A 27,855-nucleotide genomic window follows, 5' to 3' on the forward strand; every position below is an offset into this window, starting at 1 on the left:
TCAGAAGTATTGTGAAGGGTAGGAATGGCTTTTATATTATTAACTCTGTAATTTAAAAATTATTTAGAATTCCGGACTAGTTCACTAAACGCCGTCAAGTACTTCTAGTTGGCGTAGCCATTTTCGCATACCCGTCATTTCTAACCCTCACCTGACTACGTCATTCAAAAATTCCGTCGTTACAAAGTACACGGATTGCCGTCTAAAATGCGCAGACGATCACCCGAAATCAAGCAAGCTATTTCTCTGATATGAGACAGATCGCTGGCGTGAGCGAGTTCGTTATCGTCGGCGGAAATGCCATTTCGAGCGATAGTAGCTTTTCTTCGGCAAGCGCTATGACGTGATTGTGACGTCGTAGTGACATACTTTTGGGATGACGTAGACAAGTTTGGGTTAGGGATGACATATGCAAAAATGTGTGTGCCACGCCAACTAGAAGTACTTACGGCGTTTAGTGAACAGGCGCCTGGAAATCTTTAGTTTCTGTACATTATCCAAGATCCGATGTGCATCCATTATTGTCGCTGATTTCACGGTAGGTTAGATAGGGGTACATCAGCGAGCAGGTTAGATAGAGGTACATCAGAGAGCAGGTTGGATAGAGGTAAATCTAGTGGTGGGATTCAGCCGTTTCGCACCGGTTCTATAGAACCGTCTCACGGATTTTTTTGAGATCAGCGAACCGGTTAGCATTACCGGTTATCGTCAATGACTTTTTGTAACATAACCGGCTCAAAAAATATGACTTGTGTGATGGAGCCGGCTGACAAAAAATTTGAATCCCACCACTGGGTACATCAGCAGACAGGTTAGATAGGGGTACATCAGCAGACAGGTTAGATAGGGGTACATCAGCAGACAGGTTACACAGGGGTACATCAGAAGGCAGGTTAGATAGCGGTACATCAGAAGGCAAGGCTTTAGCCCAACTCGTACTCCAGTATACTTAGTAGCGTGTTAGATGCAATAGAACAAGGCGACGCAATGTCGATGCGACACTCGAATAATCAATGTCGATACTTTTTAAAAGTACCCTCTCCCTGGCTGGCTTCATTCATGCTCAATTTCTTATCGAGTTCTTACGACCTTGACTTGGCGAGTTATTTAGGTTAGTTAAAACGTCATTTGTAAGATCTCTTTCTCATTAAAAAAAACTGCTACATACCAATATTTATACATAATGGTTTCCGCGAAATAAGGCAATATTTTCCAAACCTAATAAACTGAAATCTCGTTGAAATCAAATCCCGTTTGTCTTAAGAACAAAGTTAAAAGTAATTCAACAACTTGTTAATCCAAAAACAAAAACGCTTTTCGGGTGTAACCAATCAGCTCGTCGTGACACAATTTAACCCAATCTCTTTGAATTTATTGTTCGGTGTTTCTTTTACTTTTGTATTAATTTCTGTTAGAGATTTTATTGAAGGGGTCTCTAGTCGGTAACCGGTATTGTTCTTTCGCCTCTTCTTTACGCTGAAATGTCTTATTACTTTATTACATATTCTTTTTGTTACAAAACGCATTTCGAATATGGTCGAAAAACAAACATCAGCAGGCACTTCCTACGCGTGGGGCGCTATTAGCCGCTTGAGACAAAAACAACTAAATTACTCGATCTGTGTGGTCTTACACGGTGTGACTGCAGGATGTCGCCACAGGCCATGGCAGAGTTCACTTTCACCGCCAAGAAAGAAACGTTCAAAGAACCGCTATTTTGCTTGGCTAGTCATATTGCAATGGTTAAGAATATGATACGATTGGGTTTCTGCGGCACCAACTGTTTGTCCTGCGATACTTCGGAAATAGTAAGATTGCTCCTGAATATACATAAATTCAAAATCTCATTTGGTATAATCCAACAGTGTATTTATTATTTTTATTTCAATGTTAACATATTACATATTGCTCCATTAATAGCTAGGCATAACACTAGTCAATTTAGTGACATTAGTGATGCAACAATATGTCAAATGATTTTTTACGTTAATTCTATGACGAAACAACACCAAATGCGATTTCTTGATTGCTTTCCGAATGCGACGCGGGCCACAGATAATGGAGCTGCGGGCCACATGTGGGTAAATACGTAATATTGCAGTACGAAAATGTTCACATTTTTCTGGGGCGATGTGGACAAAACACGTAGCCTGCTCGTAGATTTTGGACACGTGCGCGAATTACCAAAGCGCTTTCGCAACTGATCGAAACCTAAAGTGTAATTACCCATGCAGCCAAGGCACCGCCTGGCAATCCATACCATACTTGTCAAACATTTAATCAAGGCTCAATCGCCAAATGAAGCAACTTTGCATCATATTTTCGATAACCAAGCGGCTACACTGGTACAAAATAACAGACCAACATAATTTCTCGCATGCAAAAATCCTATTTGCGTACCAGAGGGTCAACTTATTTGGATGTCACATTATCAAAAAAACTATAAAAAGCAAAATATTATTGGCACTCGTAACACTTTCACTCAATTACATTTATTAATATTTGGACACTAAATGGTCGAGTTATTGCTGAAAAACCCAAAGATAGGCCCAAATTTTCTATTCACTTGTATGAGATGTTTGACAGAAATTAGTCGACCCCGGAAAATCTTCACAGTTTGGGACAGACCCACAGTTTGGGAACCACTGGCATAGCTTATGTAGCTGAGTCCAATATATTATCTATGCGTATAATGATGTTATTTTGGATATTTACGTTCCATCCACGTATTTTCAACGTGTTTTTTAAGAAAACACACTTTCGCCTTACTATCTGTTATTTGTTGCCCATTGTTAGCTAGTTGTTTTTGAGGCGGGACTCGGGAAATCCTAAAAGGAGGCACGACATAAAAAGTTTGAAAACCACTGCTTCAACAGAAACCGAGGCTCGTATGCATTATCGTGAACAAATTCGAAGAAACATAGATCGCGAAATGATGCCCAATATCATTACTATATAGCCACTATATTAGCCACCTATCACATGAAATTTCGCTTCAATAATTAAAACAACCAGGCATGCATGGCATGAGAATTGGCCGTGGGCCTAGCATGCGTGAATCCACAAGCCCAACGGTATTTTAAATGACCATCAATAGAAGTTAATCAAGACTAACTCACAATCCTTCCTCAATGCCTTTGCTCTAGCGTTGGTGGATCCGTATAATGCAAGGATGCTGTAGCAGGAATAAAACTACCATACTATTACGCAATTCAAGAGTCCTGCTGCACACTAACACAACTGTATTTCTGTAACGTTTCGTCTGACCAAAATTAGACTTCTTCAGACAAGCAGTTTACAACTTACTAGCAGTTAAAGATCATAAGTATGGTCGGCGCTACTTGCGAGACCCCAACCCAAAGTGGCAAAGTACGGCCTTATCATTTATACAGTCGGTTCCCAACCTTTATTTCAAGCGGCCCAATTAAAAAAAATCTGTAAAATCTCGCGACCCACTAAACGGCATGTAGTTGTGTGGCTTTACATAAGCAAAATAGATGTCGAGTTTTTATGCTTTTATATTTCCCACATATACAATTACTACCGAGCAACACTCATACAAAATACAAAACAAACAACAAAATTAACTAGAAAATAAACTCCTGAATAACTGTAAACTACTCTTATTTTAAATAAATAAATCGATTTGAGAGGATTTTCAGGCGACCCATCGTCAGGCGATACGATACAAAAAAGTAGACCTTTCCATTATTTTTTTCCAACTCAATACAAACAGAACAAAATTTGACGAATAATTGTGGGTACATATAGCTAGTAATTACTAAGTAACATTTAACGTGTTTGTTCGAATAATTTAACTATATTTCACTGCTATTAATATTTTGTTTAAAGTTAAACCACATAAAGCCGTTCGAAGGTGAACGTTCTAAAATCAATATCAACAGATTTCATTCGTGCTTTGTTTAGATATCGTGGGGCATTTTTTAAATCGAATTAAAAGGAAATTTCAAAATCGCGAGTCTTCACAAACAAACATTCGGTTCATAAATAACTGAATGTATTTGCTAACATTCGACAAAAATTGTCCTTCATTTGTGGGCTTGGATGCTATAGCTCCTAAACTAAAAAGCCCAAAGTCTTTATACGTCGCGGCACCAATATTTCATGGCTTATAGCCAAAATACCCATGTAGTACATTTAGTCATAGTCATGCGGGCATATTGCAAGCTTTAAAACCTCATTCGAATTTTTGGAAGCTTGACTGAGTTTCTGTCAATGTGTTGTTTTTCGAATTATAGATGAATTTATTTTATTCCGATTTATTCGCAAAATCAAAATAAACATGATATATACACAAAAGATTAGGGCGGAAAATCTGGGAAGTTAACAAAACCTCAAAAATATATTAAAACGTATTTAACCCCGAAAAGAAAACGCGTTCACTCCACGAAGAAGAAATGGAAACAAGTCACACATACGAACAAATAAACATGAATATTGACGGCGGTCATTACTCGGGCGTTTCACTTTGTAATCAGATTGCGTGCAATTCATTCCAAATAGCACATGCAGCGGACAAAGGGTTAAATCAATAGGCGAGCTCAGAGGGTTAGTACGTTTTACCGACAGTAACGAAACGGTTACTTGAGAAGGTTGACCACAAAAATGCTTTTTTGAATCGATACGAGAGAGAGAGAAACGACATCGCTTAAAGAGAAAAACATAAAAATTGACGAAAAAGCCGATGAATAACGGCGACACGGGTGGTCCGGTGTAGTGCGGTAATCTTTGCGTGCCTCGCTCGACAGTTTTAGTTTACACAGCGGAGTGACTAACGCTTGACGTCGGCGTGTTATCATTATACAGAGACTGTTTTGTGAGAAAGACGTGCGCTGGACAAATTCTAAGGATCAAGTGTCTGTCAGAATTAGCCAGAATAATAGCGCGCATAATAACTAACGATCATGTATTATATGTGCGTATATTGCAGGTACCATCATCGTTTATAATAAATAAATTCCATACTTTAGGAAAGTGAGTTATCCGTTATAATGGTACCTTAATACAACCAAATACCCCAAATTGTGGAAAAGTGAAGAGACAATAGTGTATTACACAAATTCGGTTATTCGGTTAATTGCTCATGTTTCTTTGTTATTGTACATCATTGTCTTCTCTGGTGTATTTGAAAACGACTTCATCATTTATAACATGTATGAGCTTAGGTAATTTCTCACTTTTCTCTGTCTGTTTTCTGTTTTTCAATATTTTGTTCAAAGTTAACTCATTCCAACCTGAGGTAAACAGAATCAAAGAAAGTAGAACAGACACTTACTGACTTAGTTGTGTTGCAATAGACCGAATAGCTAAATAATGACATAGTAGCGAAAATGGGAAGTAAATTGCTATAGTTCTGTAGTTACTCTGTTTGTAAATCTTTTTTGCTATGTTATGTATTATGGGGATGATGTTACATTCTGAGATAAATAAATGTACACATTGTCGCCATCCACTTCTATTAGGTCGTAAGTTTGGGGTTTATTAATTCTGTTTTGTTAGGGTGTTGCATCACTTTCTCTTTGTTATTGTTAGTAAGTTGGAGATATGTCACATGCATGCTCTGTTGGGTTGATTTGGTTGAGTTATTAGATTGGTTAGGTTGTATATTATTGCTTCCGTTTTGTTAGGATAGGTGTTGCACCACTTCTGTCTGTTTATGTTATTGTTAGAACTTTGTTGAACCAAAATCAAAGGAATCTGATCAGATACGATCTGTTGGGGCAATGATACGATAGTACTCAAACTTAGCCTGAGATATGTAGAATCGAAACCCAACTTATCTGAACCTAAGATGGACAAAATCAAGTAAAACATATTAGTGGGGTGATGACAATGTATTATCCTACCCCATCTGTCTACCTCTGTGATTTTAAACCTTTTTGTGGAGTTGAACCCCAATGAAACATTCCAGAGGCTCGAGCAACCCCTAAGCGATAGTTGCCCTATGCAAACCTAACAGGCATTCAAGTATACTTGAATATTATATACACCCAGATTTGAATCAAATCTTGCCGACCCCCCCCCCCCCAAACTGTACTGGCAGAACCGCTGCTCTCAACTTCAGGATCAGTTATGGAAGGGTTAGCGTGAGGAAGAAATTGTGATCTTGATGAGGCTCGGAAGTGTGGAATACGCTCACCACCCTTGATTATCCTTCGCGGGTTCACACTTTATAAGTTCGAATCTCAGTCGAGATGGCTATGTGCGAGAGGATTGTTGGACTCTTCGCTGACGTAGGGTTGTTCACGTAACTGCTAGTTACGGCTTCCTTCCACTGTGCATTTAAAAACAAATAACTGGCTAACTAATCTCATATGGGACATAGACTGGTAACCGGGCAAGAGGTCGTGGTTTGTCATACAATTAAGTTGTCTTATCGGCTTCCCCTGGGATAAATATGTAAATCCTATTCTATCCAAAAATACCTTTATATTTCATGTCATTCCATATGACGGACAACCGAACAGTATCCATTGATTGATGATGTTTAATGATATATAAAGAGCTACGAATAATTGGAATCCTTTTGGTTTTGCATTTTCTTTACAAATCAGTGAAATCACTACACTTTGGTTGAAGTGTGGGCATGGGATTTAAACTTGCTGCTCGCACAGAGCCGTGCTCAGAGGGGATATCATTTGTCTATTCAGAAATCGTTTCTCATAATGCTGTGATGTGTCAATGACTGCTCTAGTTCTCAGTCATAATATGAAGTCTCAGAAAGCAGAGCGTATGGCTATGAAGGTCAAATGTCAACATAAGTTCTCATGAATAAAACAATTTTGGGTGAAATATGAGGTTCTACAGGACTAATATAGGCAGAGTTTGAATTGGCTTCTTGGCAACTTCTTACATCTTTGTTCAAAAATTTGTAGTTAGGGCCATTAGCTGCAGAGAAAATCGAATTTTGCAAACTACAAAAAGAATTCGGTAAAATAATCGCTTCGTGTTCAATAAATTGAAATCCTACCCAGGTGGTCTTGTTCAAAATAGCTCGAGGCTTAATGTTAGTAATAACATACGTCGCTGATACTAGTGGAAAAGATTAGAGGCCGGTATCGTGTTGTTATGGATATAGGTCATTATAAGATTTGAATTTTACGATGGATAATTATTTTTTTAATTTCTGAATTATTTGGGCAAAACTAATATAATACCTGCTCTCACTCATAGGTTGAGGAGACTCTTTGTAAATTTATAAGCGACCACTAGAATGATGAGATTGTGTTAGTGCATTAGACCAGGGGTTCTCAAACTTTTGGTGTTGCGGAGCCCTTGGAAAGGTTGACTATTATTCACGGAGCCCCAAAATAAATGTTAAAGTTGTTACTTTCAGATTAATATTCCTGAGCAAGTTAAAAGTACTTTACTTAATTTAAATGCTGAACCTTAGGGTTAATACAAGTCATAAATAAATCTAAATTTCAAACATAAATTATATATACACTAAAGCTGTAAATTTGACACTTGACAAACATATTAATAAATAAGGGGTCGAATCTTTTCCCTTTTGACATTTTTGGAAGACTTAAAAGGCCGCTAATAACGTGCGCAATTGCATTTTGTTACAATCGCCGATTTTTTTTCGTCAGCATGGCGTGTCTTTGAACCTTTTAACATCTCTACGCCGGTGTTTATTCTCCCTAAATCAAAACTTTCCCTCGGCATATATATACATGTATAGTTACACAATGACGACGTTATTCGCTTTTTTGTTCTCGTGGGGAATTATGAGTTCAATGTGAAAAACATGTTACCATATTATAGTCATCGTTACGAAATGCTAAAAATAATAATTAATAAAGAGATAAATCCGCAACTCAAATTTCTTGATTGAAAAGCGGCATTCTAAAATAATAAAACTAAAACTTAAAATGGAAGATCACAGGTTTGGTTTCAGCAGACTCACCTCAGATTGGAAACGTATTTATAGACATTGTAAATCACAAAAATTGGTGTTATGTTAGGTTTTCATCGTAGTAACTGCGAAATCGAAACAGAGTCAATTGTGCGCGCGATGTACCTTTTCCCCCATTATGAAACAACCGACGGAGCCGCACGCAATCAATTGTGCGCGCTCCGCGATGTACCTTTTTTTTCATTCTGAAACTACCGACGGAGCCGAATGCAATAAAATAAATTTCAATTGTTCGTTAAATGCTCGCATCGGTCATGGATTAAATATTTTACGCAATAGAAATCTCGTTATCCCCTTTTTTTTTTCCGCGAAGAATGTTGCGCGGAAATTTCCGATTCCAATTTTGAACCACCACCCTCTTAAGAATCCTGGCTGCGCTCCTGCTTATAAATAATGTCATTTTTTAATTCCGCCTCTTTGCCATATTTCGAGGCTATTTTGTTGTCAGATTTTATCAAAGCTGTTATTGCTTCTTATTAAAACAGTTACAAAACTAGTCAGTATTTTGAAAAGTAATCCAATAGCTCGCGGAGCCCCTGGGTTTCTCTCGCGGAGCCCTGGGGCTCCGTACGGAGCACTTTGAGAACCTATGCATTAGACGGTACTCCTGTAGTATTTGTACCAGGTTAAGGTTAGGCCATAATTTCATCCCAATTTTCCTTATTTCAGTTCTATTACGAGATCGGGGACTGTCTGTGTTAGTCAAGTGAATATACCTCATGCCCATAAGCTTTCATCCTTTCACACAACTTAATGTAAAATAGACAATCAAAATTAGTTACCTCAATATTGGTACACACACTTCCAGAGCACCCATTGCAATTGATTGATTTGAGACTTGCTCAAGTCAGGAAAACACATTTGGGGTAGTGGATTCAACATAACTGAAGTTCTCTGAACTCTTGGCTTTCATTTTCACTACATTCTCAGTTATATTTTGTCAGGGTGCAATCAGGGTTTGTCACCCTTCTTACCGGGATTATGTTTTTCAAATAAAGGTGATTCTAGCTTAAACCCAAAGCTTATGGGAGGGGGCGCAGGGGAATTTTGTTAAAAGGAATTCAGCAAACTGAAGTTGAGTCGCACACAGAACTTACTTACTTATGAAATTTTCTCAAATATGGAACCTATTATTAGTTGTGACAAGTTCAGTAAAGATACAACAGAAGACAATGTATATTTTAGAATGGAATTTTATTGTTTTTTTTGCAGTATTGCTTGTTTTCTTCACTAATATTTATTCGCACACGATAAACTATTTGAACTGTACAAAAACGAGGGTACAACTCGCACACAACACTTGTAAAGAATGCATTAAAGAATGAATATATCAAGTAGTTTTATGCATAGTAAGGTAGGAATAGAGTTTCAAAATAAGCGAAAAATAGGAATTTAAGAAAACGGTTAGGGACCACTGGTATGTTCAACAATTTGGGAATGCAGGAAAATGAGAAGAAATAGTGTGGGATGGCCAAAACAATTTCAATAACATTTTTTAATATGAGAATAATATTCTAAATTGGCCATGCCTAACAATAACACATAGAATTTATATTCAAAGAGAGTCTGAATTCTGAAACAATATTTTTAAATGTATATTGGGTAAGAATAGGATAGAATCCGTGCAGTTTTTTAATAAGTTTGGGAATGCGAGAAAGGAGGGATGATTAATGGTTTTATTTTTTAACACTTTACAGATATTAAATGAAAGCTTTTTTGATCATATTATGAAAGTTTTGTGTGGATGTAGCGTTTGCCCCAACTCTGTTTTTGTTTTGAAATTTGTCTCGATTTCAATTGAGACAAGTTGTAATATTTTTGTCGGGAATGTCATTTTCTCATTGTCCTATTTTATGTTCCAGTTTCCGAAATATAACAAAGGAAAGTTGAAACACTAATGATGTGGTGAAAGTACTTATTAACCTCTGGGTGGTCTCCCTTGCTTTTTGGGTATATTGTGTGTGTGTGTATATGAAGTGGCAGTTTCAAGGAAAATATGTAGGTAGTGTTTATCAGAAAAAATCTCACAAAAGCTTTTCAATAATCCGTGGTACATTTTTATACAATACTGAAATTACTCACAAAATGGTTCAGATTGAAGACAAGCACAATGTACTGTCAGTATGACTGGATATAATTAGTATTTGGGAGTAAATTTAACCAATCTGAAAATATGCAAGTTTACATACAGATTATTGAAAAAAGTTGGGTTGGAATTACAGAGTTAGGGAGAAAGATACAAAACAATACTAGATATTGACACAACCTGAGATATACCTAATCAAAAAATGATTCTTGGTTCTATAATGGAAGAGTATTCTGATTTATTCTATCATAAGATAAACAACAACCAAGGAAACAAATTACAAAATGATCAATAACATGAACTAACCCAGCATAGAGGTGCAATCTTGAATTAATTTAATCAATATATTATATGGGTCATTCATAAATGACATTATTCTTCATCTACTTGTACTTGGCCATTCACAAATAACACTATTTGTCATCTGGTTGTACTTGGCCATTCATAAATCACATTATTCGTCATCTTTTTATACTTGGCCATTCATTAATAAACATTTTGGGCTATAAATCATGCTTGATCTCTACATAACATGCTACAAGACCCATGTTCACTGAAGTGTGAATTGTCTGGTATTCAAGCTTCGCTCACTAGTTGGGTGGTCTGTGAGGAGTCTGAATCGAATTGTGTTTTGGAATTTCTATTATGTTTGCTGTTTATCGAAAGTATTATGAAAGTAGAACCATTACAATGGCTCAAACTCAAATCATGGGTGAAACCTGACGAGAAAACAGTTTTCAGAAAAAGGGGGAAATCTATAATTTGATTTAAAAACTCTCAACTTTTTATAGAATATCATTTTAAACTTTGATTGGATACCAGCCATTTGTGTGTATGTATTTTCGGTAATAGAGATTTTCTGATTAGATATTCTCAATTGATTTTCCATGACGAAGGAAGCAATACAGCAGCATCTTGGCATTTCTAATCAAAGATTTATTCTAGCCAGATACACATCATTATTCATTTGATAATTCATGATGTATTAGCCCAAGTAATTCCAAAATACGTCAGACAATTGCTGTTTGATTAACTATTCATCAATGTAATTATGTGTTTATTTTAAGCTCTGCATAAATAGGATCGACTATTGATTCATGGCCCTATTTATTCTTTAAGGAGAATAGTTATTATTTCGCCTTTTGTTCTAGTCTGTATCAGTGAAAGCAGCGTTCGTTCGTTCATTCTGAGGCTCTGAACCAGTTTGTTTAGTCTCTGAGCAGTTTTACGATGTAACAATTTTTTCAGACATTGTCTTTGAACGAGGCTCTAGGAATTAGATGAGATATTAAGTATTAATTGCTTTAATTCATTTCTGTGCTTCAGTTGCATATTTTGAAATCTGATAGTGAATTAGATACCCTTGTCTGATATATTTTCCTTGTTGTTTTAAATGTAAAAGAGCAGCTAGCTTTGTATTGTTTCAATATTGCTTATGCAAAGCCTGAGAATAATATTTTTGAATGGAGTATTCCACAACCTCGTAGCTGTATTGATATGATCTTCTTGAAGTCGTATGTTAATTGGTATTCACCAGTGCATGCTTCATCTACATGATTTCAGTAGCTATCAAAATAATTCCTTTTTTGTTTATAGATCATTCGTTCATCAGCATTCGTTTTTTTCACAGTTTTTCAGGCAATACATAATAGTAACTAGGAACAGCATGTATTGCCAACTTGCTTGCCACCAGCCTAAGCATTTGAGACCGATGACCATAGGTATTATTATCTCCATTTGTCATGGTTTGCCACTTGAGTAAGTCGTCTCATAGCCCCCCCCCCCCCAAAAGGGATAAATATGTAGATTCTAATCTCATTTATTTTATATTTTCCTACAGTTAGCACAGTATAATGAAGTCAATACCAGGTGGTGCCACAACTCGTGGCATCATACCACCAATCCCAACTCGGGCCTCGGCACCCACTCCACCACCAGGATTAGATGCCATATATCAGGCCTGTAAAAAAGTTTATCCAGAGCAACCGAACCCTCTGCAAGTCACTGCGGTCATGAAATACTGGTGAGCAGAGTTTCTACTTCTCATCTTTTCCTCAAAGAAGTCCTTGGACATGAATTGATGGAAGTCGAAACATTTACTAGTTAAAAGTGGCCAGAAGATCTTCTATGAAACTAACTCAATAATTCAGGAAGTTGAATTTTTTAAGATATCAATTAAAATAAACTTTGAAAGTGTTCTTTGCTCCTGAATAGTGATGGTCTTAAAACCAGATAGTTGGTGCACCTTTCTAAGCATCAGATACATGCCATCATAAAGATGATTACTCTTTATGGGTGTGTTTAACACACATGGGAAATAATTAGGTGCATCTAAGAGGGTTGCTTAACTCTTCTCAGGGGGATTCACGCTACCACCTCCACCTTTTTCCTCCAAGTCTACACATCTAAAACAAATAACCTCAACTAATCGTATATGCTCTTTTCTTTTTTGTATGTTCATGGATATGCAGCCGTTGAACTAATATATCATCCTTATTGTTACAGGCTTGGAGGGCCAGATCCTCTTGACTATATTTCAATGTACCATAACAAAGGCAGCAAGGAAGTCCCAGAGCATTGGCATTACGTCACGTTCGGTTTTTCAGATCTGCATGGAGATGGCAGAGTACACCCGTAAGATTATTAACGGATATTTTGAAGGTTAAAGCTACGTTATGCTTATCCGTGTGGCACTTTGAATATTTTGACCTGTTGTGACAGTTTTTTCGTAATAATGGAGAATATTGCTAGAGATCTTAACCTAGAGATGGGCACCTAAGCATCTTGTGCGGCTCCCCTGCCTGCTCTTGGAGAAAGTTGTGAAATTGTTTTAGATTTAGATTTCCATTCAATCTTTTTTATATTATATTAAAATATTTTCAGCTTTTTTTCCTCAGCGGTTCAACAATGTCAGGACAAATCTAATTAACTGAAGGTTACTATGTGGTACAGCCCTTTAAAAAAATTAGAAGTAACTTACTAGATGTGGCCCTTCGCAAAAAAGATTTTGAGAATGTCTTTTGCACATTCCTGACTTGACTAAAACACAAAAAACAAACTTTGTATAGCATCGCCCAGACAAATCACAGTTGAAACAGCTCTGCAGCGGAATGTGGGTATTTCTCCTCAGATATAACCACTTCAGATAGCTAGTTTAAAATCAGTATGGCTTCACTGTAGCATATTCGAGCTGTGGCTCCTGCTAAGAATCTTTAATAACCTTAGAGAATTTTTGGTGTGACTTCTGCTATGGATAATCATCTCAAATGAAGTTTTGCGACAGTAGGACTCAAAAAACTTTTGAATTGATATTAGAAACCATGCATTGAAAAAATTTGATAATAGATTCTATTATTTGTATGTAGTAATAGAAAATTATAAAAAGTAATTAGATTGTTTTGGTCTGGATCCATCAAATTTTCTGGTAGCTCCAGATCCATCTATCACAGTATGCTTGTCTCCAGCTCCTCACCTTTATTTCTCAGAACGATACTTTTTTATTCTTTTATCAGGACTGCCACACCGAACATGCCGAGTGGTTTCGGGTTTGAATTAACAATGAGACTGAAACGTGAACCGGGTGAGACTGGGCCCCCTACATGGCCTGCTGAGTTGCTACAGGCTCTGGGAAGATATGTCTTCCAGTCAGGTAAAATGGTTACTATAAGTATTGTGTGGACCAGCATTTACTGGAGCTTAGTTAATGAGAAATGAAACGCATGAACACCCTGCTTCTTTGATTGGACCATTTGTGTCAATCGCCACCATATTTCTATAGTTCCAGTACAGTGTTCACCCATGACTTCAGCATGTCTTGAATTTTGGTTGTCATGCTGTAACTTTGCTCAGAAATGAGTCTTCTTTATTTCTGAGTGAGTGCACGTAACTTTGGTCATAGATAAGTCTCTTTTACTTCTAAATGTGTGTGTGTAACTTTGCTCAGACATGAGTCTTACTTACTTCTGAGTAAGTGCCTGTAACTTTGCTCAGAAATGAGTCCTATTTACTTCTGAGTGAGTGCCTGTAACTTTGCTCAGATATGAGTCTCATTTACTGTTGTTGCATGTGGCCTCACTTTTTATCAAGCTTGTTGTCATGGTTTCGGACATTAAAAAAAAGGATAATATTATTATATTTTTTTCCAGAAAATTCTCTATTCAGTGGAGATCATGTGTCATGGCATGCGCCGTTAGACAACTCTGAATCCCGGATCACTCATATGCTAATGACAGACGACCCTCAGTTGCCAATGGTTACGACCCCTCTCGGAACTGTGTCATTTATACAGGTAATAGATTTTATCTTAATTTATTGTGGCTGTTTGTTCTGCTTGGTTTCTCAAACTTTGCATCTAGGGTGGGGTTTCTTAACATTGGTTCAATAAGCCTCTGGGGTTTGGTGCACCCTGAAGTTTAGCGAATCCACAAAGGTCATTCGAAACATTTGTATTTATTGTGCCAGTTACTTGGGTTAAAAATAACCAAAGTACATCGTAGAAGTCCGACATTCCACATTTAAACTTGCCATGTTACGGCATATGATTAATTTGTTTGAGCTTTCATTTGGGATATATGAAAATCCTTTTCCTGAAAAGATGTAAAATTATGGGGGTGCATTAACTCATTCCTGGAAACTCAACTCTGAGCAATGTCCCAGGCTTCTACTACAACCAAATAGATTAACACCGGTCCATTACACATGTACTCACTCAAAAGTAAAGAGACTCATCTTTAAATTACTGAATAACTGAGCTATGGTATTTTCAAACAATGTTCATCCCACTTCACAGGTTGTCGGAGTCTGCAGTGAAGAACTTCAGGCCGCTCAGCAATGGAACGGACCAGGTGTCATTGAATTGCTAAAAACAGTTCCTGTGTGAGTTTCTCGATTTTAGGTTTATTTTAGATTAGGTTGGCATTTTATTTATGTACATTTTTGCTGCAATTTTGCTAAAAGAAAGTCACTTACCCTCATTAAAAGTGGAAATTACTTTTATAAGATTTGCAAGTCCATCTTTGATGCCAGCATTGTTAGGAATAACGCCAGTCGCTAAGCTAAACAATGTTTTTGTGAAAATCCTAAACCCTATTTTAAAACATTTCCTTACATTTCATACAGAGCTGGAGGCCCATGGCTTGTAACAGACATGAGAAGGGGAGAAACAGTGTTCGAAATAAACCTAGATTTACAGGTGGGTTCAATAAATTGTTCATATCATTGTATTTCTGTATGACGGTGTTTTTCGCTCTTGACAAGGCTCTGTAAAGCTTCACTGATATCTAAATACATGTAATAAACTACTATTTTTTTCAAAACACCAGAATATTAACAGTTCAGCACTGCCTACCCTATTTTTTAAGAAATTTGAGTTTCAAAGTATCTGGCTATACTACATGCACTAGGCTATAATGTAGACAGCTCAATATGGTCGTTTTTTTTTTCAATATCCTAACAAAACTAAAACTGATATTTAAAATTATATTTAACACCACTAGGAAGAGGTAGAGAACGGCATTCGCACTAGTGGATCCAACCTGAGTGGTGTCAGTGCTCGCTGCATATGGACAGAGTCGAGTGCGCAAGAGAGTGATGGACACACGCCTCCTAAACTCTCAGAAGAAGGTAACATTGGTTTGTTGCTGATATTTGTATTTCTGGCAATTGATGTTTTTCCAGAATTTATTGATTCATATACACAGCATTTACACAGCACAGCAAATGTTGACCCATCAATACAATTCCAATCTAATAAGTAGGGATGGGCATTGGGCAATATAGAATACCGAATCCGGAGGATTCGAATCCCAAAGTATTCGAATCCAACAGGATCCGATAACAGGATTCGGTTCCCGCCTCTCCGGCGCCATGCGTCGATTTTTGCATTTCGGGTTTCTAAATATCAATTAAAGACGAGCGTTTTTTTCGCGTGGAAATCTCTCTCGTTTAACTAGACTTGCGTCTGCTGGCAAAGAACCCGTAAAATCGGTAAACTTCAAACACTGTAATCTCAATCGGCGTATTCTGGACGGAAGTCGGCGAAGTACATCTCATGGCGAAGACTCGTTATTGCACCATTTTCGCCGGGCGTCAATTTTTGTATTTCGGATTACTAATTTTATCAATTAAAGGCGAGTGTTCTTTCTCGCGTGGAAATTTCTCTCGTTTAATTAAACTTGCCTAATCGCAAAGAACCCGTAAAATCGGTAAACATCAAACACAGTAATCTCAATCGGCGTATTCTGGACAAGAAGTCGTGAAGTACACCTTACGACGAAGACTCGTTATTGCACCATTTTTTGCGTTTTCCTGCTTTGTTATCTAGCGAGGGTTTAATAATAATAATTATTTGTGCCGACTCACTGGCGATATTCTGATAATCTGATTGCAACAATCTTCAATTGTTTACAGGCGTGCCTTGCTTCATTTTACATTACTGTAAATGATTTTCCGCGACCGGCGAGTTTTCCCCAGAAAATGATGCATGTAAATCAAAAGCCAGGCGTAAAATGTTATGACATTACTTGCGATTAATTTAATTAAATCAAATATTATTTTGGAATAATTTCATTACTTTTATTACACCAGTTTCCGAAATACTAAGTTATATCGCATAACACGACGATCTGTCGCATTTAAATTTCACTCCCAAAAGATTACATATCTTTCGGTCCGTTTCTATCGTGCAAGATAGACGCACGTTTGATCGAGTGTATGTAGTAATTTTATTCGCCGATAAACTCAAAAAAAAGAAGCCACATCTGGCGAAAATAGTTACGTATTGAGTTTGAGTAGGGCCAAGTCTGGGTAGATAATGATATGTAACGATAATAATAGAAATTGAATTCGTCTTTAGATGATGTTAACTAATAACTAACTACGAAATCGCGTTTACGGGAACCTTGTTTTGCACGACTTGATCGCACAGAATAATAAGTTGATTTTATTTGATAGTGGTTAAATTTAATATTTTACACCGGTCGCATTGGTTGCAGTGGCCACACGCTGGTCCTGCATCTAATTAATTCTCAGCGGGTGTGTTTTAGTACACTCGACACTCTATAACATTAATAATGATTTAATGACGTTTCATATCTATTTTTGTATTCAACCGCCTACTATTAAAGTGTTTGAAGCGTAATTTAGCATATAAGTATTTAGAGATTACATACATTTGGAATAATTGAAAGCAAAAATATTGTAATATTCTTAGATTTCATTGTCCTGGTAAATGCCTGTTTAGTATCAAATCAAATCCAATGTTAAGGACATTTCCAAATAAATAATACATTTATAATTTTTTGACATCTAAATCCAGCAATCAGGAAAATTCCTTCTATTTGAATAAGTATGAAAATAGAATAGGATTCGGTATTCTGGATTCGATTTAACTATTCTAGAATAGTAAATTATTCTACATTGCCCATCCCTACTAATAAGTGATCAATGATAATTTCTGCACAATTGCCAGCATGCCTGGTACGTCCTTACTCACTTTTATTGCAACCCTCTGTTTCAGTTTCAAACCAAATCAAGGACGCTCTTCTGCAAGGCCTAGAGAAGTCAAAGCAGAATATTGATGGCTACAGTATTGATAAGTGAGTATACAATTGGATTTTTGACTTTAAAAATGGGGAAAGTTGATGAGACAGACTAGTCATGGTTTGCTCATTGGTCCATATCAGAAATAGTAGACTTGTGTGTACCACACGTTAACAGAGTTCAAAGTTGAGTTGAATCACTGGCAGTTAGTTTAGTGTAGTTGTGTTGCTTCGAGTCTTTGACAATTAGTAAGTGGATGCCCTCCCGATTTGAGTCCAGTTGTTTGTTTCAAAAGCATCAACTTGATGGTAAATGATGCTGCAACCAACCCCGCAGCAGTTCTTATGTACCAGTCCAGGTCTGGTGTAAGCCAGGTCCAGATGCATGGTCAAAGATTGCGATGGCGCGGCAACTGACCAGCTAGAGCAGGGCTACTCAACTATTTTTACCAAAGATCCGCATACAAAACACAAAAATATTTGGGCCCGGTCTTTACAGAAATTGTATTTTGGCACTCCTAAACACGCACTTCCTCGGTCGACTAATGATTATTAGCTAATCAAGATTGTTCAATATGGCGTTATAGTTCGTTTCATATATATTTAAATCTATAAAAGTGATTTGATGAGAGGAAACTTTAAAAGTGGGGCTAATGATCCAAAATAAAAAATTAGGAGCGGTCCGAATCGAATACCCGAAAGGGGCGAATTTGGACCGCGGTCCGCCAGTTGAGAAGCCCTGAGCTAGAGTGCTGAATATGAAAAAATCTAAATCATGCTTACACAGATTATAATTAATTTTATAAGCTGGGTTGTAAAAACTAAAGCCCCTCCTCCACAACTGTTGATCACTAAACACCCCGCTGCCCTTAGTATTTCTACCAGTACTCTTTCTATTCTTTGCCATTTAGCACTCATGGTTACTAAGGCTACCCCGCGAGGCCAAGAGAAGAAAATCCACTGAAAAATTTGCTAAACGTGCGAAAACTGTTAAAAATCATAGCTCTAGATCAGGGGTGGGCAAATTCTGGCGAAGTGTTTCATTCGGTCCATTTGTGTTTGCTGAAATTATGACTATAATTCTTATGAATATAAATTTTTGTTGAAGATATCTATAAAAAAAAGGCCTAAAAAACCTATTGTTGCACTGTGCTTCTTATTATTGTATAAAGATTAGTGGTTGTAAATTACCCTGTTTTTCTTATAGTTTTTTATATCAAGTTTTGATTCTTCAGCTCAGTGACCATGTCTATTATCTGTAGTTGGACCACCCAGAAAAGTAATTGCCATTGTGTAACTGATTCAGTGATCAGGGTTAAACTTTAAGTTTATAGATTTATGGAACTTTCTTGAGAACAAAATTAAATGCAGGAGTCTTGCTCTACATCAAACCAAAAATATTTCTCAATACTTCCCTGTTTCAACAATTCGTGTCAACTACTCCGATGCTGGGAACATTGACTTGAGTCACTCCTCATCGAACTGTAACAAAGCCAAAAAGTGACTCAAGCTCTTGTTCAACTAACCCCCATTTACACCTAATCAAGTGATTGACTAGAATTTGAAATCGAGGCACTATGGACCTTGTGACTCGACTTGTCTTATCTAAACTGTTTTCTCCACACCGACAACTCCCCTCATGTAGAATCTTATCATTTCAGTGATCGTCGAGACAGTGAAGACAGTCTATCTCAAGTTATTCCTCACGAACTGGTTTGCACTCGAACATTCGATGCAATTCATCTGAAATTCAACTTAGAAGCCGCAATGTTGCTTCCACTGTCTTGCAGGTAGTTTGCTTTATTTTGGAATTTTGCGTAATTGTATTGTCTCTTAACAATCTTTAATTAAGGGTGTTTTCTTGATGTCTTTTAATGACTTCCATCCCAGACATAGAGTTGTGTAAACAGACACTAATATGAAACAAAGTTAATGTTATTTGATAGATTCTAGGTCTTTATGCTTCATAAATCATAGCATTTGCATAACATCTTTTCACGCTTTCCATCCCAAACATGGCACTGCATAAACAGCCACTGATATTAAACAAATTACTGTTTTTGATAATTGGTAGATTTTGAATCTTTATGCCTCATTATTGCCTATCTAATTCATCACCCACTGTGTGAATCGTGAGGCTCGGTTGCTGAATACTTAGATCTCGAATGCCAACATATTTGGTTCCAATGCTCTAAATGTAAGGCCAATGTACGTGCTGGTCTACTTTCTCAATTGTTTTATCAGAATTAGGAGCATACAGCTCTAAACATAAAAGCATAAAAAGCCTTACATCACAGTAGCTCCTAAATATGATTAGATTTCTGGACTTCTCGTCATCTCAGGGTAACCGCTTGTCAGTTATGGCTTCCTCCACCATTAATTCCATGGTTTTGAAAACAAGTAAATGGCTAAATAATCCTATACCCGACTTGGATGCGAGAGGTCGTGAGTGGTTCTCCATGTGATTATCAACTTTGATCTCCCGTTTAGTAAATATGTAAATACTATCCTATAACAATAGCTGCTTGTGCCTTGCTGAGTTGCTGTTGTAGCAAAATGTGTCAATATTTATCGTAAATGAAAGTTCAGATTCTCACCAAGGGTACATTGTATTGAGTCCATAATGGGAAGATTAAGATCCAAATATCATCATCTATGATTGTGTGCTTGTATATAGCTTTGTTGAGCGATTGTACTTATTTCTCTCACAGGGGTCGAATTCTTCACGGGAGACATTTTACATTCAAAAGTGTTCACGGTGATACAGCAGTGACATTAGTTGCCACAGGTAAGTTGTTTGCTGCTCTTAGTTTTACCTCAATTATTTCAGAATCGTGGCGTTTTTATAAAATTTGCATTAGCAGTAAGGGGTCAGTATCAGCTAGAGCATTGGTTCTCAAACTGGGGTTCACGTTCGCTTGGGGGTTCGGGGGGGGTTTGAAGTAAAATTTTGATGTCATGCATTTACAGTGTTTCTGCAAAGCACGACACGGTCTACTGAAGACATTATTATGTAACAAACGTTAGTGAACGTGCCAAGTACCGTTAATTCAAAGTGACTATTTTCACTTTGTGTAAATCAGAGCGTATTGTTTAGGCAAGGTGTGTGCATCTGGTTGTAAACTTTCTCGGGGTAATTTAAAAATGAGACCTGATATGAGAGTTGCATTATCCAAAGAACCCAAGGTAGAAGAACTAACAGGAACCAAAAAGGTGCACCCATCTCATGATGAATGCTTGATATACCGCGTTGCTATTTGCTTTCATTTCTTTAGTGGACCGCGAGTCATCATAAAAAATAAAAGTGGACCGTTATGCATGATTTTTCAAAAAGTTTGAGGACCACTGATCTAGTGGCTCTAAACAGTTTTTTCGAGCTATGAAAAATTGCTATGTATGATACAGAAAAATCTTATTTTTTATATTTTAAAACGGGGGGGGGGGGGGGGGGGGCGGGGGGTTCCGACCCCCAACCCTCCCTAACTATGCTAATGCGACCCAGCCTGGGTTAAGCCATCGGAAAGATTTTAAACCTTAAGATACTAATACTGAGATTTACACTGCGCCACTGATATGAATGAACAATGATTAGCGTTGTAATTTATTCTCATTTTCAGGAGTTGAAGGAGCATTTGTGACTGAAGAGACACCGTTTGCTGCTAGGGGGCCCTGGTTGCAAGTCTTAGTTCCAGAGGATTTTGCTCAGGAGTTGGTGGACGACCTCAGTGAACTAACGACACCAAATAATGTAAGTGCCAACCTTGCCCATCAATGTATTGTGTAGACCAGTAGTTCTCAACCTTTTTCTTTTGTGGCCCACTTGCACAAAAACTTCTGTGGCCCATTAATTTTCTCATGCAAGGGTGAAAACTACACAAAAAGACAAAGAATTCTTCATACAAAATTAGACACTTTCATTTCCATAATTAGTATAAAAATAACCATTTAGTAGCTCAGTACATTATTATGATGCATTTGTACTACAATTAAAGTAACAATTTACTACCAATTTATCAATAACTCTTTTAATTTTTAAAATGTTTGTGGCCCAGCAATAGGTCATGGCCCATTGGTTGAGAACCAATTGGGTTGGCAATTTGGAACGGGATATTCTGATTCGGGTTCTTCCAATTTGCATCAGGTCCTCACATATTAGTGGCCTAAAGATCTGTGGTTTTAATCCAACACTCCTCCAGTGTGTGGACCAGAAAGATATCAGCCCTGTACCAAAATATAGTGATCAATTAAACAGGGGCTTGTTTAGGCGTAAGATTTGAACTTTAGAAATTTACAAACATAAATTTATCAGTAATTGCTCTGCATAAATCTTGTGGGAGATGAATATGTGTTACTGGGCCCAGGTTGTAATATATGACAATGTTGAACACAAAGATTTCCGTTGTTCTCAACATGTAGTGGAGGTGCTTTTTGTCAATCAAATCTTTGCCAGAAAATCCCAGGCAAAAAACGTATTCTCACCCTATCATCTAGAGCAGTGATTCCAAAGTGGGCGATATCGCCCCCCGGTGGGCGAAAACGATACAGAGGGGGGCGAAAAAGTCGAAGGGGGCGATAGGGGGGCGATTTCACGAAACCTGTTTTTGTTTGGAGCATTGTGCACTTATTTCTGTACTTTGTGTGCATTCGCAGGCTTGAATTACGTTGGCGATTATCACATGCAAAAGGATTGCCGGTCTTTGCAGTAAGGTACGGTAGTTTGCGTATCGCTCGTCAAAATACGGCCGGAGTAAAATAATCTGGCCCGGGACGATTCACTGAATGACCTTTCCCGACCTTTGACCGCGGAAAATTCTTCCTATACTTAGTTTAAGAGTGTTTCGCGAGTTGGTTCCTGTAAAAGGGAATATTTGTTTCAAACTATCATTCTAATTCATACCATTCAACAATCTGTTGATTCGCACTATCGTACTTACGAAAATAAAAAGGGCATACTACTATAAAATATCACGGCAATCGGCGAATATAAATTTTCTGGTAACCAGCTTGTAGGTAACGGTTATCCCATTGTTTATTGTATGCTAATTAGGCCATACAATAAGATAAGCTTGAATTTATTTTCGAAGTAGTCGAAATTTCTTATTCGAAAAAAATATATTTCCGAATGTATTCGAAATAGTGAATTATTCGGTATTGGCCATCCCTGGCTGGTAGGGGTTCAATAGCGCAGTAAATATTCGAATATATTGCAATGCAAAAAGGAAATAAAATTCATATTCTATTCGAGAGATTCGTCATTGCTTAATTTTTCTAAGAATGTATCTTGTGCGAACAAATATTTCCGAAAATGAACATTACAAAGAACAAATCGAAAATGTTCCAATCTTGGCGTCGTAAAGCTATCAAGCGTGATGCAGCAACATGACAGTGTCACAATAAATGTCATTGCAATAATTTTTTAATAAGACGACTGAGTTGAATTCACGAATTGTCGCAGTTTTTGCGCACTGTTCCGTTTTTAACTTACCCGCAAAAAACTAGCAACCCTAAATTTTGTCCCGCGAGCGAAATAAAATTTGCCGACAACTGGGCCGTACGTAGCCTATAGTCGGTCACGACTTCTTCCACATCCGAGTCCATGAATCCAAAAACAAATGGCTGATTAATTCTGTGGACTGGAGATCGTGGTAGGATGAGGAATCGGGGATGAATTTTACCGAAATATTTTGGTGCAGGTCATCAGGCTGTAGGAATGAATTAGATGTACGAAAATCATTAATATATGGAAAATTAACTTTGTTTTCATTATTTTAATGTGAAATGGGATGAATTTAGAGAGTAAAATGCTATAAGGCAAGAGTACACGGCGGTTTTTGAGGAGGTAGAACCCCGAATTCTTTCATTTCCGACCTAATATATGGTGAAAAGGGGGTTTTCAACCTAGCTACTATTGCTATCAAAACAACGAAATCGCCTTTTTATCAGTAAACGGGGTAATTTTAGATATAATAAAAAACTCGCTGAAGAACACCAAGCTCATCCATCTCATTAAAATACACTATAAACTATGAATTGTCTTCTTTTTTGGTCTGTAATATATTCGTTTCTGACTTTACATTTTTTTGTAGTGCAGGGGGGCGATGAAGTTGTATAAACCAGTGGTTCCCAACCTTTCTACCCTGGCGGACCGGTAAAATTAAATTAAATGTACTCGCGGACCGGCGAAAAATTGAAATGACCGGAACATAAAAGAATAACATATATTTGCGTAATACAATGCGATGTCGGGCACTCAATATGCATCTAGAGTCTAGACAAAAAAGGCAAACTTAAAAACAGCTCACACGAAGAAAAACTATCAAATAATATGACGGCCAAAAATATTTGCGTAATGAAATGCAGTGCTGGGCACCCATTATGCGTAAGAAAGGCACACATAAAAAACATGTACATGTCAAATCATGTACAAACGTAATTAACTCTAGTGAAAATTTCCTGCTGTTTAGTTTCCAATATAGGATTGCAAACGATGCCTCAAGGAAGTTTCTGCAACACGTAGCCCTGCAGCGGCGTGCAGCCAATTTCCTTGCTTCGCTTTGCTAGTGATGAAAATATTTTTATATATAAGTAATAAAAATAGAAGTAACTCGTTGAAAATACGGACAACAGTTTGATTGCTCGATTACTTAGCGATGGGTATTCGGTATCAAGAGATATCCAAAATTGTGACAGTGATTCTTTTTTAAATCTGGACTGTAAAGTAGAATCACAATTTGAATCAAGCTTTTTCATTGGGTTTGTCATATCAATCCCTCTGCAGTTGATCGATGCTTCAAACGGAATGAATTTACATTACAATGACAAATTCGTCGGTAATTTGGCACCAGGCTTAAAATCCTACTTTGTCTGCTCAAGATACTGGAAAAGATCTCAGCTTTTTTCGCTCCTCGTGACCACCTGCCATATTTTACTGGATTATTATACTTTTCTTGATGGTTTTTTGGTTTGAACAAAGAAATATGCATAACGTTTTATTTGGATGGTCATATTAATCAGGAAAAGCATGCAAAACAGAAAAGGCACGCGTGCCCAATTTTAGGTTTCTGAATCTTGCAAGATTTGATGGAGCGCATTCACGATGAGCAAAAAGTGTGATTACTTGGCGCCAAGATGTCGCGAAAGACGTCGCAATATGACGGCGGAAGAGAAATTGCGTAATAAATCGACCTCGTCTTCAGTAAAAAGATCGGAGCGCTTTCGAGATGAATCGGAGCCGAAAAAGCGAAAAGTATGATTACTCGGCGCCAAGATGTTGCAATATGACGGCGGAAGAGAAATTGCGTAATAAACCAACGCGACCTCGTCCTCGGTATAAAAACAACAAAACACCGAAATTTTTTCGCGGACCGGCAAAAAAGCCTCGCGGACCGGCACCGGTCCGCGGACCGGCGGTTGGGAACCAATGGTATAAACTACTGTAGGGGGGCGATGATCAAAAAAGTTTGGGAACCACTGATCTGTCTAATTAGAAATATTTTCCTTATTAAAATATAGTAGATTCTTCCATTTCTGCGGCTAATCGAAATAAGACTCGATTAAAGTGAAAGTATGGACATTAGGGACTATTACTGGGTTTCTAACTTTATGAGTGTTTCACGTAACTAGGTCATGGCTTCCTATACCGCTAGGGCTGGGCATTTTCGAATACCTTGTGATTTCAGAATCGAATCGAATAATTTTTTCGAATCGAATCTCGAATACTTGAAAATATATATTTGTAAGCGACTTTATTATAGTAATTGGTCCTCTCAACAAATGAATTACTGAAGACATAAAATAAATAACCCAGATTAGATTACTGAGCGTTCACACAGAATAACAAACACGTTTTATGAATAACTCACTACAGAAAATAGTCATATGTTAGAATTTGGTTGAAAAAATATGACTCCAATGAGAAAAAAAATTGGGGAATTCACCTCGACCATTGGCGGAAAGATAAAAAAAAGATGGCGGAGATTCGAAATTTAGCTCTGAACCGATTCGAATAATTTACTATTCGATTCGATTCGATTATTCGATTCGAAATGCCCAGCCCTATATACCGCCCATGTTCATCTCTAAACAAGGCATTAGACAAGCAGCTATTAATACGTAGGACGCAACTGATTTTAGAGATCCATCCTGTCCAGCATTGCTTTCCAGCTTTGACACCCTTGGTTGAAGTTTAAACCTGCGACCCCAAATATGTTCAAAGTCGCTATTTCCTACTCAATTCAGTACTTTTATGTAATGAGCTACTTGATGAAACCTGGGTGTGGGCATGGTATTTGAACCTGTGGTGTTTACTCAGTATCAGCATATAAATAGTAAATGCCCATGTATAATCAGTGAATAACCATAAACATGACCAAAGTGACCACACCTAAAGAGCACATAGCTACTTCACCTTCACAGCTGGTTGGTCATGATCTGTCACCTGTAACTGATGACATCACAGGTCATGCTCAGTCATCTGGGAAAATGTTATTAAGATGTGGTGTCAGCTTAGTTAAGCCACTTGATATTTTATATCATTATTGTTTCCCTCAATTTGTCTTTATTCTCAGGTTGAACTACCAAAGCACTTCAACTGGGCAGACCGGCAACTCAGAATTTCAATATTTGAAGACGGATATTTTGACGACCCCATGTCATATACGCAGGTTACGACGTGACATCGACTCATGGTTCATTGACTGTCGAATCTGTTCGCTAACGTGTGACACTAGTGTCGATTGTGATGTCAGTCTTGTGGCCGTTGTCAGTCTTATTATGAAGAAGTCGTCTTGTCAATTTCCTTACCCACGGGGATGAATTTACATTGTTCGAATCCATATTTCAGCATAGAGAAATCTAAATTAAAACAGAGTGTGTATTGCTTTTATCACTGTACATCTGTCTGGCTCGAAACAGCTTGTATGTTCGTCCTCAGATAAGGGCTGTCTATCTAGGTTATACCAGAACCTGTCTGTCTAGCTGACTGGTTCTCAACCAGTGGGCCACAGAACTATTTAAAAATTGCTAGTTTCATTTATGTCACAATATTCAATTCTTATTTTAGCACCAATGAATGATACTGCTGTTTTTTGCTACTGAGAATTAATCCATGTCTAACTATGAAGTTAATATAGTGTCTATTTTCGCTGAAAGATCATGATTTTTTTTGTAGTTTTCCCCTTGTAATAAGAAGTTGATGGGCCACAAGAATTTTGGATAACAAAAATGGGCCACGAAAGAAAAAAAAGGTTGAGAACCACTGGTCTAGTTGAAATAAAACAGTGACCGTTCGTCTGGCTCGGAACGGTCTGCCTTTTGTCTAGTCTGTTTTTCTGGCATTAAAAGACTATCTATCCGACTTCAAAACCAGTCGAAACTAAACGATGTCTGTATTTTTCTAAATATTCAGAAGTTACTTTTTTTTTTCATTTTATTCTTTGCAATTCTCTCCCACTTTATCCCACCAATACATCATCTGGCCGTATGACGCTAGATAACCAGCAGTCACTAGCATCAATCCATTCCCCCATTATCAAGTCTATGTATCGGAATCAAACAAATGATCCCTTACCGACATAGACTGGTAACTGAACGAGAGGCTGTGAATCGCCATACAACTAGCCTATCTTATCGGTTTCCCTGAATGAATCCCATTCATGTAAGGTTGTTCCAATGATTCCATACCAGACATGGACTGGTAATTGGACAAAAGACCAATTGTCATATGATTAGCTATCGCATTTCATCCCCCACGAAAAAATATGTTAAGCGGATCTACTCTTCTTGGGTTAGTTTTCGTCCTTGATTTAAATTTCCAATCATTTTGATTAATTCAGCATCGGGAAACTTAACAAATCGATATTTAATCGAGGGAAGCTAGAATGGCAATTCTTTTAAACCACCATCACTGCTAGTTACTATCTTTTGAACAAGGCTTCCTATGAGGACCCACTGATACACAAAGAGTTATATCCTGGTGCACAAAATTAAAATCAGATTAAACTACTGTCACTGCTAGCAACTATATTCTTCCCATGCCTCCCCCCCCAAAAATGATAAGTAAAATACCAATGCTGAAAGTAGAACCGCTGAAAATATGTTCTTCTACCAGCTAATTCAATTAATTATTCTTCCCTCATATTAGCTACCATCTCGTTTATATTTTACATTCACTGCCGTTACTTTAGCTGCTTCAAATAATTTTACCTTTTAATTATGGTATTTTGTCCTCAAATTATTTTTTATACTTAATTTTTTTGTGCAGTAATGTTGCCTGAATAAATTTTACAATGTGA

General features: G+C 37.4%; 2 protein-coding genes across 3 annotated transcripts in view; one reads left to right on the top strand and one right to left on the bottom strand.

Annotated features, from left to right (window-relative positions):
• LOC120339460 (dual adapter for phosphotyrosine and 3-phosphotyrosine and 3-phosphoinositide-like) overlaps positions 1–5,036 on the bottom strand; it is an 88,133-nt gene extending 83,097 nt beyond the window's left edge. Inside the window, exon 1 of the mRNA XM_039407590.2 lies at positions 5,020–5,036. The gene's annotated coding sequence lies outside the window, so the exon portion shown is untranslated. The remainder of the gene's footprint in view (positions 1–5,019) is intronic.
• On the top strand, positions 1–27,855 carry LOC120339697 (suppressor of fused homolog). Of its 2 annotated transcripts, none has more exons than XM_039407882.2 (13): positions 1–18; positions 11,866–12,048; positions 12,531–12,659; positions 13,538–13,674; positions 14,171–14,313; positions 14,815–14,900; positions 15,144–15,216; positions 15,521–15,647; positions 17,542–17,620; positions 19,225–19,353; positions 20,275–20,351; positions 21,181–21,311; positions 26,131–27,855. In XM_039407882.2, the coding sequence occupies exons 2-13, from the start codon at positions 11,879–11,881 to the stop codon at positions 26,236–26,238; spliced, it is 1,389 nt and encodes a 462-aa protein (XP_039263816.2). In that variant the 5' UTR covers positions 1–18; positions 11,866–11,878; the 3' UTR covers positions 26,239–27,855. The 2 variants fall into 2 exon arrangements, with proteins under 2 accessions (XP_039263816.2, XP_039263815.2); XM_039407881.2 differs by lacking the exon at positions 1–18 and adding an exon at positions 11,662–11,746.

Source organism: Styela clava, chromosome 9 (assembly GCF_964204865.1).
Source record: "Styela clava chromosome 9, kaStyClav1.hap1.2, whole genome shotgun sequence".
NCBI lineage: Eukaryota > Metazoa > Chordata > Ascidiacea > Stolidobranchia > Styelidae > Styela > Styela clava.

Excerpts from the sequence above, each read along its gene's own strand:
- LOC120339697 (XM_039407882.2), top strand. The coding sequence starts at position 11,879 with ATGAAGTCAATACCAGGTGGTGCCACAACTCGTGGCATCATACCACCA. Across the intron at positions 14,901-15,143 it reads TTGCTAAAAACAGTTCCTGT|AGCTGGAGGCCCATGGCTTG; the intron begins GTGAGTTTCTCG and ends CATTTCATACAG. Across the intron at positions 15,648-17,541 it reads TCCTAAACTCTCAGAAGAAG|TTTCAAACCAAATCAAGGAC; the intron begins GTAACATTGGTT and ends CCTCTGTTTCAG.